This window comes from Coturnix japonica, chromosome 6 (assembly GCF_001577835.2).
Source record: "Coturnix japonica isolate 7356 chromosome 6, Coturnix japonica 2.1, whole genome shotgun sequence".
Classification (NCBI taxonomy): Eukaryota; Metazoa; Chordata; class Aves; order Galliformes; family Phasianidae; genus Coturnix; species Coturnix japonica.
The window spans coordinates 15,886,265-15,899,308 of record NC_029521.1 but is presented as its reverse complement, the minus strand read 5'-3'; the positions used below and the strand labels follow the sequence as shown (position 1 = coordinate 15,899,308).

Genomic DNA, 13,044 nt, shown 5'->3' with positions numbered 1-13,044 from the left:
TATTCTCAGCATATGAATGGTTTCTGTAGTTTAGGAAGGAGGAACACAGTAACAGTTATATTTCTCAAGGCAAAGAAGCAAAATGGAAAGGATGCCTAAAAAGTAAATCTGATTGAAGGGAACAATTTACTTATAGGAGGAGCAGGAAAATCACAACACTCTTCTGTGGAATGAAGAGCTAAAACCAAGACATAACTGGAAATAAAAAGAAGCTACCAAATACCACAAATGAAGGGATATTTTATTTCTGACACAACAACTTCCAGCCACGTTGTGCCTTACAGATATGCTTGGAGAATGAAACCAGGAAGGTAGAGGGGGCAGTGGCCAATATGTCCTTGCAGAGACAGAAGGTGCTAAGAGCAAACTGAACTTTATATGTTAAATGCATCTTTACTAAGATCAAACTCACAGTATTACCTCAAAGTTGCAGAGAATATACTGGAAAGCATTATAATTCTTGATGACTGAAGACCCAAAACCAAGTTCAGCTGTGCCCACTAGAGAGAACATTAACTGTAAAATCCTGTTGTTTAGCAGCTGTGTTTTCCTCTTTAATAGGTATGTCAGCAGCTGGAAATAAAATCAAAAAAGGTCAAGTATTTGCTGAAAACACAATTGTAACACTATTTTAAAATCCAAGTCAAATACACCATTTACCTGGCTGTGATAGTCATGTGTTCATACAACATGCCTCATGCATGTAACATGCATGTAAATATCTGAGTTTAGACAAACTTGTGTGCTAAGTGAAAAGTAAAATTTCTGAAGGTGTTTGAAAATCGTGCCATTGAACAAGCACAGAATATGTACCATACTACATTCAATTGATTTATGAAGAATAACATCCAAGTTGTAAATTGCCGTTCACAGCAAGTCATTTCAAAGAACCTCAGTGGGTTTTCTACTCTGTTCCTTAAGTTGCTTGCAAATTGTGCTAGTTAAAAAACTATACTAACCTCTTCAAATGAAAGAGTTTTGTGAAACATTTCTAGTGCTTAAAATGAAGCAGTGTTTAACTACTCAAACAATTCCTGGTATAGTAAGAAAAATGTTCAGCAAATCACTACAATTTAAATAAGTTGGGAGGAACAGACTTCCTTTGAAAATATGTATCACAACACATGCTTATCAGTCGCCTACTTAAAATTAAAAAAAGGCTCTGACATATAAAGAGCAAAATCATTCCATTGCAACATGAGAATACTGTTTAGCACAGAATAGAAAGGAACAGTTTGTGCACAATCTACCGTTTACCTGCTAGAAAGTACTGAGCAAGTAGTACCTAAGACTGATAAATATATTCATAGGAATGAGGATCAATTCATGAAAAATTGACAAACTGGGAACATGGAAACTCTATAATCAATCATTCATGAAGCCCTAATGTTAAGAGTGTTTTGCTTGAAACCATCTCTGCACAATATAAGTCTGCTTAGCCTACAAAGCATAAATAGAGGATACTGAACCAAAACTCCACACTTCAGTCTTAAAACACCCATTATATACACAGTGCTGTAAACTTGCCCATTCCCTCAAAGCTCCGATACGGCCAGACTCTCAAGTCTGAATGGCTTTCAGGTTTGAAAGATCAATTTACAACACTTACATTCAAAAATGCAGACAGCACTTATTTCTCTCAGCACAATTCATCATACATTGTAAAGACTGAGGCATAGGAACACCCTGTCAGCCCCATGTCTGTGAAAATGAATCTGAGGGTGGATGAACCACAGGCAAAAAGCAGATTTGTTAGAGAACAGGTCTTTGTGGGAAATGTGAAGCATGTTGTTAAAAGGTGGATAACTCACAAATCTTCCTCACTGACTTTACCAACTATATACAACATTCTTAAATGAGGAACATGACACCTTCCATTATTAGACTGTGTTTGACCAAAATGCATTTGTCCTCACCTGCACCAGTAGATATAATGTTATAGAAGTTCACAAAAATCATGGAATTCAGAAGAGATCTGTAAGCACAGGATTTCCATATTCCCCCCTCCAAGATCCCAGAACTGCACAGTTCCAATCACTAGGGCTGATAGCCAGTATATTCGTTGCCACTGACAAATTGTAAAATAAGGTTTTCTAAAGAAAAGATGAATGAACAAAAGAGCACCCACCTGGTATCCACCAAAGTGTCTCATCAGTTTTTCACTCATTGGGCTACTGTTCAGGATGGAGTTGAGGACTTTGACAGCTGCATACATGGTGTGGTCATCAGATGCCATAGCAATGAGACCGAGGAGAATGGAAGGGCCTCCAATGAAGTTCAGGCTGGTAGCTGCTGGAGAGGACTTGAATACTCTCACCCCTAGGAAATTATAGCGTTACTTTGTCAGTAAGTCATACAGACTGTATCTATTATCAGACAGTGATCATCCCATAAAAACAAAAACACAAAACTCAGAAACATTAAAGCATTGTGCATTTACCGTATTGGCCCACAGCAACAGATCCAATAGTCCTCAAGGAGCCTGAGAGGTGTCCAGCAATATTCTTGGCCAAGAATACTGGAGTTGAACTGTCCCGGGAATTAATCCCAATCTGAAACAGATAAGAGACATCCTAGTGGAGTTACTGGGAGACAAAAAGCAACAAGAAAAGGATATAATACTTCAGATGTTTTACTTGCAGAATACAGAAAAGTTCTCTGTATATAAGAGTTCATTAGGACAAACATCCACCCAAAAACACTGCACAACTTAATCTTTTTGGCACATCAAGTAGGCCTGGCACTGTCAAGAATGCAGCAGTAGTGTATGAAAACTCACCAAGTAAATGAATTATCCTTGGACCCTATCTGTTGCTATTTCAAGAAAGGCTTTCAGTATTGTGTTCACACCATTCCATCTATTTATCTCTATAGATGAAAACTAAAGCAATTAACAGACAAGTGAAGGAATGGGTAAAGAAGCTGAAATGAATAAATAAAGGTATGGAATGAAGAAGAGTCATAAATTTTGCTCAGAGTAAACCAAGCAAATGAGAAATAAAGAGAACAATACCTCTTTAGCAACCAGTCGGCCATCCACTTCATTGTAGGAGCTCTTTATATCTTGAATTGTAATGAAAGATGAGCACACAGCATTGATTCCAAAAGAAATCTTCTCTTCCACCACGAGCTGTGCAGGATTCTGTTCACCATACTGGTTCTCACCTAAGATGAGAGACTGTGAGCTTCTGAAAGAATGTTTTGAACTTCATAAAGACAGAAGAGAGGAAAATGAAAAATATTTGAAGGAAAACAAAGTTCAGACAGGAATTTAATTTTGGCTTAACTAGAATTAGAAAAATTCGTGAATCTTCAAACAAGTGCAGGGCAACTTGACCATTTCATAAAGTGGAAAAACAGTTGATCTATGAAGCTGTTTAGTAATGGTGACGGCCCTTAAAGGGACATGGAATTGTAGCACAGTATTTGTGACTTTTGCACTGAAACTTAAAGTCAAAGTTCTTATTTGGAAAGTTTCTCTGAATTTTTTTAATGAAATAGAAAGCTGTGAGATATTTCCCAGAGAGGGGGCAGATAGAAAGATTGCTTCACAATGATCTGATTACATAATGATTTTTCTGCACAAGGACATGGCTGGAGTCAAATGTATACAATACTTGTTTAGTTCTGAAGTCATCTGGGAAGACCAGCATTCAAAGGAGAACAAGCACTAGACTTGAAGACTAAGTACATAAAAAAAATCCATCTGACTTCTATCAGTATTATTTTTTATTTTAGGGACTTATTTTTCCATCTAATTTGTCTTACAACCCCACACCTCCTCCTGCATCCTGACTGAGATTTCTCTTCCCCCCTACACAGACATCATTCTGAAGGAGGGCTTTCCACCAGTCTTTTCACTCTGTTTTAGGCTAGCACATGATTAGGTGGGGTTATTCTGCTCTTTTCTTACAGGAGATGACCATCTTACTTTACTCTTGATTTCTAGTACACAGAGGAATGCATTACTTGTTGAACAAATAGTAATCAATAACTGAAATGTTTTATCTGCTTGTTTAATAATTGAAGCTAATAATATGGCTTTAGTTAAAAAGCCTCTTCATTAAACTTAATGTAACTTATTCCCCTACCCCTCTCTTGACCCTACTTTGCAAACATTTACAATGACAGATGTTTCTTTTGCTGCCATATTATTCAGTAGTACCATAAATGCAGAAGACTTCTGTTACAAATCTCCATCCTTAACATTTGTCCAACAGAAATTGCAATCTTGCATCTGAAGGAAATGTTATCCTATCCCTCTTTGAAAGAATCAGGATAAAATTCCTTCTTGATTCTTCCTCCCCCCCCCCCCCCCCCTTCTTTTTCTTCCTGTTTTTGCAGTATGTTAAAACATCCTTGTTGCATATTACTATAACTTTGTACAACATCCATCAACATGGAATTCCATGATTTTCAAGAGAGCTTTATGCACAGCTATAATTCTAATGGCAGTTAGTAAAAATAAAAGAAAACTTTGCCCTGAAAAACAAATATTGTCAGAGAAAAGTTATCACATACCTTGAAGTTGTACTGCCTGGAAATTGCTACAATACTGTGGACCAAGCTTATTAATCATCTCCATGGTTTCCACAGAAATGGCTTCTTCAAATAAGTATGTGGGGCCAAGGCGCCAAATCAAGGAAGACTTCTGTTTCCAAACTCGAGGAGTAGCTATATACCCATAGACATCAATAAAAGAAGATGGATCCATGGAAACACAACTGCCTGGTAACGTCTGGAAATACCGCATCTGCAACATAGGAAGAACTTACTGAGGGGACTCACACTCAGAGTCCCTTGAGGTCCTGGTCTTTTTTCAAAAGGTACAGCCTGCCTCCTCTTTCCTTAGTGAAGTCTCACAACTGTGTGAGATGATTATCATCAGCTACTGCTTACAACTTGTGCTTTCATAAGTAACACAAACATAATTATTATGGGAAGTTCAAAGCTATTTGTTTAGGGAACAGTCAAAATCATTTCAAGTGGCGGCAAACAAGATTTGGTTGTCATCTGTTTTTAACTTCATAAATCAGAATGACTTTCAAGACCAGAAGCCAAACTGGGCCTTGTGTTAGCCACTCAGAGATCAGTTTTGAAGAGCATAAGGTGCTAAAGCGCATTAGTTAGTGTCATTGAAAGCTTAGTATTCTAGGAGATCAGACCAGTGTTTTTGATAACAAAGTAAAGATGCAGCTTCTGCAACTGAGACAATTTTAAAAAGAACTAGTTAGAATGGCTTTTGTACTGTAGAGTACTTCTGTGCTTCTCTCAGCCTCCAACTACCTGCTGTTAGGGAGACTGCTAGAACTGACCAGCTGAGATACATAGCACAGCGCTGGTCAGTAACAAGAGGCAGGACTTGGTGTTTAAACTAATGATTTTTAGTCCAGGTGCAACATTGTAGCCCTCTCTCCCCACCCTCCCCCCCCCACAACCCAAAAGCAGTTTCCGATGTTAACAACTGTTGTGCAGCTATTGTTTATTACACAATCTTTTTTTCCACTGTAAGTCAAGAAGGTTTGCATCATGTCAGAGACCCCAGTATAGGGACCATTTTTATTTACTAAATGCTTGTTTAATTTATTATGAGCTGTAACTGTATGTTAAATATATTTGCTGTGAATTCTTTTATCAATTGCAATGCTGAGGCCTAGTGTTATTGATGACTTTCAGTCTCATTTGAAGGAAGGCAAATTAAATTAAATTTTCATTCTTGAAATGGATATAGGTCCCAAAAGACATTTAGAAGACAGATCATTTTTCTCAAGTATGTGAAAGAGAATATTTGGAATTAAGCAGGTTGCTTTAACAGAGGAAGTAGAAAGCTCACAAGTGAGCTCTGCATATATTAAGTCTGATTTGAAGCATGGGAACTGATTGGAAGAGACCAAGGTTGTGAATTCCAATTAATAAAAGGAATCAAAAAAACCTTACAAAACAAATAACACCACACTAGTTAGAGCTGCAATAGAAATAGGCTGCACTTTCAGCACTCATGCATTCAATATCTATAAATCACAATAATTATGTGAGATTAGCTTCAGAACTAGGAGCATGATGATGACATCTCATTGGCTCTGTAGGTTGCTTTCTTGTGATATCTCACACAAACTAAAAACACTTTAATTCACCATTTTTCTATGTGAAAAACCCTATACAGAAGACAGACTGCAAGGAAAGTACATTTGATTTTCATGAACATAACCCAGGGTTACCCGTAAACCAGGTAAACCTGACTCCCATGTATAACAACTCAATTTTGACAAGTTTCCTGCTTGCTAGGGGAAGGGGGAAAACAAGAAAAAAAACAACACTCAACCTAGTTCAAACCATCAGTGTAAGCTGCTTAAGTTCTGAACAGCAGCAGAGTTATTTCCTACTTCATATGGATTTATCTTTCCATTCAAATGCAGGTATGTATATCTTAAGTAAATATGGTTGCACTGAGAAGACATGGTATGTGCAAAGTGATACAAAAATGAAATACTATGAAAGGCAAATGCTAAGCTGTAAGGCACAAGTTCTATGCAGTTCTCACCTTTGCAGAGCCAAGCATCTGACCATTTATAAATGCTGACACAATGCAGTTCTTCTTTGCTTCCTTAGCAACCGTCACTGTGAGATGATGCCACTGGCCAGTGACCAGCAGCTTGCCACAGCCAAACTGGACTTGCTCTGGAAATGGGGAGATATTTTGGATCTCTCCTTCAGGTTCCATGATATCTAACAAGAAATACAGTGGACAGTCAATAGCAAGTCTCTCACCTCCCCATCTCTGGAACACAGCCATTAAACATGACAGAATTAAGAAGTCTGAATATAGAATGAGCTGATGCTATTCCATTGAATATCTATAAAATTTACCCTAAAGGGACCTGAGACTCACACAACTCCCATGACTGCTCCAGGAGCCCTAGGAATACTGTAAAAATACTGTAAAACTAGAGAGAACTACGCCAAATTCAAAATATTAGCTGAAATGAGAAACCCTCAGGCTACTCAATGAGTTCACTGACAGAAAAAAATTCCTAGCACATTCAATAGATAAAACTCTGTAAATTAAATTGTGGTTCTTATGAAAAAGAAGCAAGCTGGAATTTTTAACTTCATTTACAGGAATCAAAGCACTCAAAACTACCATGAAATTCCCACCTACTATTCTCATTCCATTTCCATCCTTCTCTGTAAAGTTCAATCAAATCCACACTTGAAGTACCTACTGTATTCAATGAGGACCAAGGGACAAATGCTAACAAGGAAAGATGATAAACAGGCTGGCATGATAGCAAACATGTAGAATGAAGAAAGAAAATAAGCTGTTTGATTAGAAAGCAATACTGCTCCAAAATTCCTCAGTCCTACTCTCCAAACCTGTAAGCTGCCACACTAGAACAGTCAGGAGCCAGCTGGTTCCTCACACCCAGTCCCTACAGCTTTGCACAGTAACGTACGAACAGCTCATGTTCAATGATTCACTGGAGTATTCATTAGTTTTATCACTTATTGCAGGCCAGAAGATAATTTTCAATGATTAAAGCAAACTTAAATACGATCAAGAACAGTATGCTGCAAGAAGAAAACCAAAGAGACAAAGTGTCATTCACACACCACAGAATAACACTGCAGCTTGACTGAGAAAAGCCTCACCAAGTGGCTGGAATTCTACTTCTTCTGTGGAAATGACCAAGGAACAGTCCTGAGGGGAGAAGCTTACTGAAAAGCAAACAAATTCTTGCTCTGTTCTTGACATGTGCCTCACAATAGTGAGGAAACGGAGTGGGTGACTATTGTGCATCACACCAAATTTGCTAACCAGAAACCAACAGGAGAGAGTCAGACCACTTGAGGGTGGGAACATTCTGTTGCCTGTAAATAGGAAACAAAAGGTAGTTAAGAAGGAGGTTTCTCTCCATGCAGACAACAGCAGACTTTTTGCTGTTTGATTTATAGCACAACATTTGAATTTGAGATTTCATTTCCCATCTGTTTTACTTGATTTTACTGCCTGTCTTCAATATCAGGGACCGCAGATGCAAATGCACATGTATGTATAACTGAACTAAAACTGACTGCTGAGAAATTACTAGATCCCTATGTCACAGACTTCATTGTTTGGGTAGCACCAAGCCATAAAGAACTTCAAACAGACTCCATAACAGTCAGGAAGCAAAAGATACAGTATGAATAATCATTTCCCACTAAACAGAAAAGAGGATTTTCACATATAAAACAATCTTATCTAATATTAACTGACAATTTCGAGTTTCTCCCTGGAAGACAACTTTAAAATCTGGTATTTCTTACTTGCTTACTTAGTAGTTACATTTAAATTTATGATGCTGAAGTTCATGTCAACATGTAACACTGCACAGCTGCATGTAATGTATAATTTTTGAGAGGTGAGTTCTACAGCTCAGAGCTGTACTGGGGCACAGATGGAAGTGTATTAAAGCACACAGCTACCATTTCTTACAAAAATGGAACGCCTTTAATGTGCCAGAAAAATCTGTGTTTTCAGAAATCTGTAGGTGAAGTAAGAAGTACTTACCCATGCCAATTCCACCTGAGACAGATTGCTCTGCACTTGGGCCCAATACAGTGGCTAAAGTAGGGAGGTATAAGCACCTACAAGAGCAAGCAAATATTCAGAGAAATGTAAAGTCATCCCTAAAAAGCATCAGTGTCTTAATACCGCAGAGTCAAGGTAGCAAGGCAGAGTCCATGCAGTCTGCAGTAAGTTGATATACTTTCTACAGACCAAAAACACTGGCAACTTTGCTGTGAGGAAGGCAGCTAAAGGGCATAAAGGAATAACTGAGATGAGAAATCTGACTAGTAGTGTCCAGAATAAGGTCTTGGAAAGACTGCAAAGCAGCTAACAAGAAGAACAGCTGCAGAAATACCCATATCCTTCCATGGACATGTCAAATTCCACAAACGATGGAGCCAAAGCAGTGCTGTGGAGCTGTAAGTTTCGTGGTGATGTCATGGAGATGAGACTCATTGCAGTCTGGAGTGCCAATGCAGATCCCTTTGACACCCAAGGTGAGTTGCTGAGAGATACAGCTGCCTGAAGAGCAGTTTTATTGTCTGCTGCCACCTCCTCTGCAGGTACGAGATCAACAAAGCACAAAGTCAGACCAAAACCACAACACTTTGTATTCAGTTCATCACTGCTAAGATCTAGCACTACATAAAGCATTAGCTTTTTAAGTAATACAGCCTCAGCTGTATACTAATACAGTCTGCAGAAATTCTTAGTAGCAGACAAAAGAATAGCACTGATGGAATCTCAAAATGGCAGGTTGGCAAAATAGATGAGTTCGCAGAAATGACAGACAGTGAAGGTTTCTTTCCATATCTTCAGGCAGCTCTGAACTCCATTTCCAGTAAAAGGTTCCCAAGCTCTTTGGTTCCATTTTTCCTCACACTTAGAAAAGTCAATAGCACCATTACAAATGTTTACAAACCACATGTGGGAGATCTAAAAAAAATGACTGCAAAAAATTTAAGTCTCAAATCTGCAATGCTATATTAGGTATCTTAAGCATGAAAAGTGCAAAATACCACTATGGTAGCTTTTCACATGAAAAACAGAATAGTTAAAGGACTGGGACAGCAAACAGACCATGTGAGCAGGCAGACTAAGATATCCTAAGGATTACAAAAAACGGCTCTCATTCACATGCTTAACTATTTCCAACTATGACTAGCTTGGGACAGCTCGCTCCAATAGCAGTTTTCTGTCATTATACAGACATCTATAATCCAGCTACAGTATCAGTAATAGACTGTTCATTGAGTGCTTACCTCCATTCAAACCCGTTTTAGATGAATCACTCTCCGGACATGAAAGGACCTCAGTGCTCTTTGTGTTGGACTGGGAAGGTACTGACAAAGAACCTCCCAAACAAAGAAACTGTCTGAAAAACAATGGAAGAAAAGCCCCAAACAATCAATACAATATTTGGTAGTAAAAGAAACCACACAAAACTCAAGCCAAGGGAGAACAATTTTCTGATTGGAAACACAAGTTTAAAGATCTCAAATAAAACAGAAAGAGTGCTTTCCATTGTATCATCGCAAATATGTTTGGGCTTATACTTTCAATTTTAAAGTCCTCCACTGGAAAAAAATTAAAGGTTTGACTTTTTTTTTTTTTAGCAGAGCTTTTTTAAATATTTCTAATTTTCCTTCTGCTCCCCCCCCCCCCCCCCCCAAAAAAAAAAAAAAATAAAAAAAAAAAGATCTTTGGATCTATTTTTTAATCAGAAAAATACACTGCACTACATACCTGCACTCCAATCTCTACCATGTATTTCACACCAAGCCATATGAAAATTTAAGGAAAAAGCACATCCTCAACATAGAAACAAAACTTCACTTTTTATTTCTGCATCTCAAGGAGGCTGGACTCAATGACCTCTGGAGGTCCCTTCCAACCCCTGCGATTCCGTGATCTGTCATTAACATTGACCTGAACCAAGTGAATCACTTCAACTCTTGAGCAGAATAATCCTAAATAATTCTAGTTGATTTACAATTATTTAGTTATCATTCATGAATGGCTTTACAACCCTTGCAGAGATGATGCATGAGACCGAAGACTTATACCAGCTTCAGTAATTATATCGTATAATTCAGTATTTTAATCATATAACCCATCTTGATGAATCAAGGTGTAACATGGAGTTTCCAACTATCACAGACTTTACAAAAATATGCACCACTACAGCAAATTCATTCAATTAAAAGTAATGTGATACCTTAACACATCTGGCTCAATAGATTGTGAGGCAAGCTTCTCAAAAACTCTTGTGAGGGGCAGATGCAGAGGGTGGCTGCCATTGCGGAAGGCATCCTGGCAGGAAGTTATGATAGTGCTCAGCAAGCCAGATCCACACATCACCTGGCGGCTCTTCTCTGACTTCACCAGGGACTGAATATGATCTACCACAGCACACTGGATTTCCTGAGAAATCTGTAAGACAGACCTGAAGTCAGACACCAGGAACATACATGACAAGTGAACTTGGTTTTGCAATTTGAGTCTCTGAGCACAGAAATCTGGCCCCTTAAAGCCAGAGTCTCACATGCAACTATATGACTGTTCTATAAAACTGTGCACCTCAGCAGTCTGGATATATCCACATCTGAGTAATTGCTCAGCTATCTGCAGTTAAGTTCTCCTGTCACACCACCATAATAGCAAAAGGATGACAGCAATCACCTCTCATGCAAAAGAGGGAAGCACCTAGGGCAAGTTATTAGACATTAGTTTCAACACCAATACAGTTACTCAGAACGTATCTAAGGTGGAGAGTCACACTGACATGATCTCTGTGTTCTGAAAAAGCTATTGCTTAAAGAAAACAATATAGCAAAGCCCTTAAACACTTGCTGATTTTTCTTAACTGATGTTTTACTTCTTTGCTGCATCTTAATGGTCTTAAAGCACCTGAATTTTCATGAATTATCTTTAGAACAATTTGCTTCCACTTAAGAATGAAGTCTAACCCTGACCAAACTAGCTTTCTCTCAAAAGTAACTTTAAAAAACAAAGAAGAATGCAGGTGGCAAGCACAGAGATAATAACTCAAGCAATCAGAAACTTCAGTGAATTTTGAACAAACAGGCATAAGAGTAAAGTGTAATCCAGCTCTTTTGTATAAAGGCCCAATTTGGAGAGCTAAAAACAAATACAGGACAGATAAAGTATACAGGAAAGTTCTTTTTAAGAGTACCCAGCAACCAAAAGCCTTAGCTGTAATTGAAACACTTAGGCAATAACTAGCACTTGCATTTTTATGACAACTGGTTTTTATACCTGAGATTTTTTCAGAAAAATCTTTTCTGCTATCTCAAAACAATCATTCCTAGGGAAACAAGTTCCAGCATGCTTCCAAATAAATCATAACAAACTTCTTCAAAAGAGAGGAACTGATTCTGTACTGTGAGTAACAAAACCTCACCATCTTTTTGGACATTTAATTGTCATCTCACACCACCTTTTCACTGGATGAAGGAAAGCCTCTGGGTACATAAGACCAGGAGAGCATAAATAAAGAAATTTACAGTCTTGGCTAAGTGAAAATACTGGTTTACTCCAAAATAAATCCAATAAAACCACAATGACATAGAAAAATATTGAACATTTTCATCAAGCTTAGCAGCTTAGTCAATACTGGCATTGCCTTGTTTTGAATAAAATGCGCTGTTTTCAAGGATGTTAGTTCCAGTAAAATGAGATTTTAGTGGAAATAGCAGTGATGGACAGAAAATAAGGCTGTTTCTATAAACATAAATTGATTTTCCTAACACATATTACCTGCACCATGAATCAAGATATTGAAGGTGCAATTAGAATGCAGTTGGGCTCACAGCTCCACTTCAGATTACAGTTAAAAGGCCAAGATGTCAACTAGCAATTTGCCCAGATTGTTTAAGTAGTTCCCAGATTCTTGCTCCTAAGGACCTATAGTTTCAAAATTTGGTATTTGATTTTAAATCACTGTTACTCCATTTCATAATGATTATGTGATGTGGAAGATGATTAAGAACTTTGAACCCTTACTGACAAGGATTAATTTCATAAGGATTTTCAATTTTCTTATGTTTAAGAATTATATTTTAATAATTGAGCATACAATTGGAAAAAGAAAATACTTTTCAAATTCAGAGCACATCGCACTTGAAAAGCTATCAGCCCATTGCAGAAAATTATAATTAATATTCTAACAGACTGGCAATTACCTGGCAAAGAAATCAACGCATCAAAAGTAATGTTTTCAAAAACTCAGGGTTTTATGTCATGCATTCAAAGAAAAAGTGAACATCCATGAGTTAAAAAACATTGATCATAGTTTGGTTCTACTTCTGAAATATCAGTTGTGCATTTTACTCTTTAAAATATGTATTAACACACACAAAAAGCACTCAAATTAGTTATAGCTGAAATCACAGATGCAGTTCCCAGCCACAAGCATGTTCCCATTCTATTACAAAAATTTGCTGATTATTCTCACTCACTGATCTTAACAA

At 37.7% G+C, this 13,044-nt stretch overlaps 1 protein-coding gene across 4 annotated transcripts in view; it reads right to left on the bottom strand.

Annotated features, from left to right (window-relative positions):
- The window catches only part of WDFY4 (WDFY family member 4), a 113,949-nt gene that overhangs the window by 75,853 nt on the left and 25,052 nt on the right, over positions 1-13,044 (bottom strand). For all 4 annotated transcript variants that reach the window (XM_032445415.1, XM_015866825.2, XM_032445416.1 and 1 more), the window contains 11 exons: positions 10,770-10,984; positions 9,814-9,926; positions 8,907-9,108; positions 8,552-8,628; positions 7,651-7,869; positions 6,542-6,726; positions 4,522-4,753; positions 3,014-3,165; positions 2,441-2,552; positions 2,129-2,319; positions 421-573 (listed from right to left, as the gene is read on the bottom strand). In XM_032445415.1, coding sequence (XP_032301306.1) covers positions 421-573; positions 2,129-2,319; positions 2,441-2,552; positions 3,014-3,165; positions 4,522-4,753; positions 6,542-6,726; positions 7,651-7,869; positions 8,552-8,628; positions 8,907-9,108; positions 9,814-9,926; positions 10,770-10,984 — 1,851 coding nt within the window. The remainder of the gene's footprint in view (positions 1-420; positions 574-2,128; positions 2,320-2,440; positions 2,553-3,013; positions 3,166-4,521; positions 4,754-6,541; positions 6,727-7,650; positions 7,870-8,551; positions 8,629-8,906; positions 9,109-9,813; positions 9,927-10,769; positions 10,985-13,044) is intronic.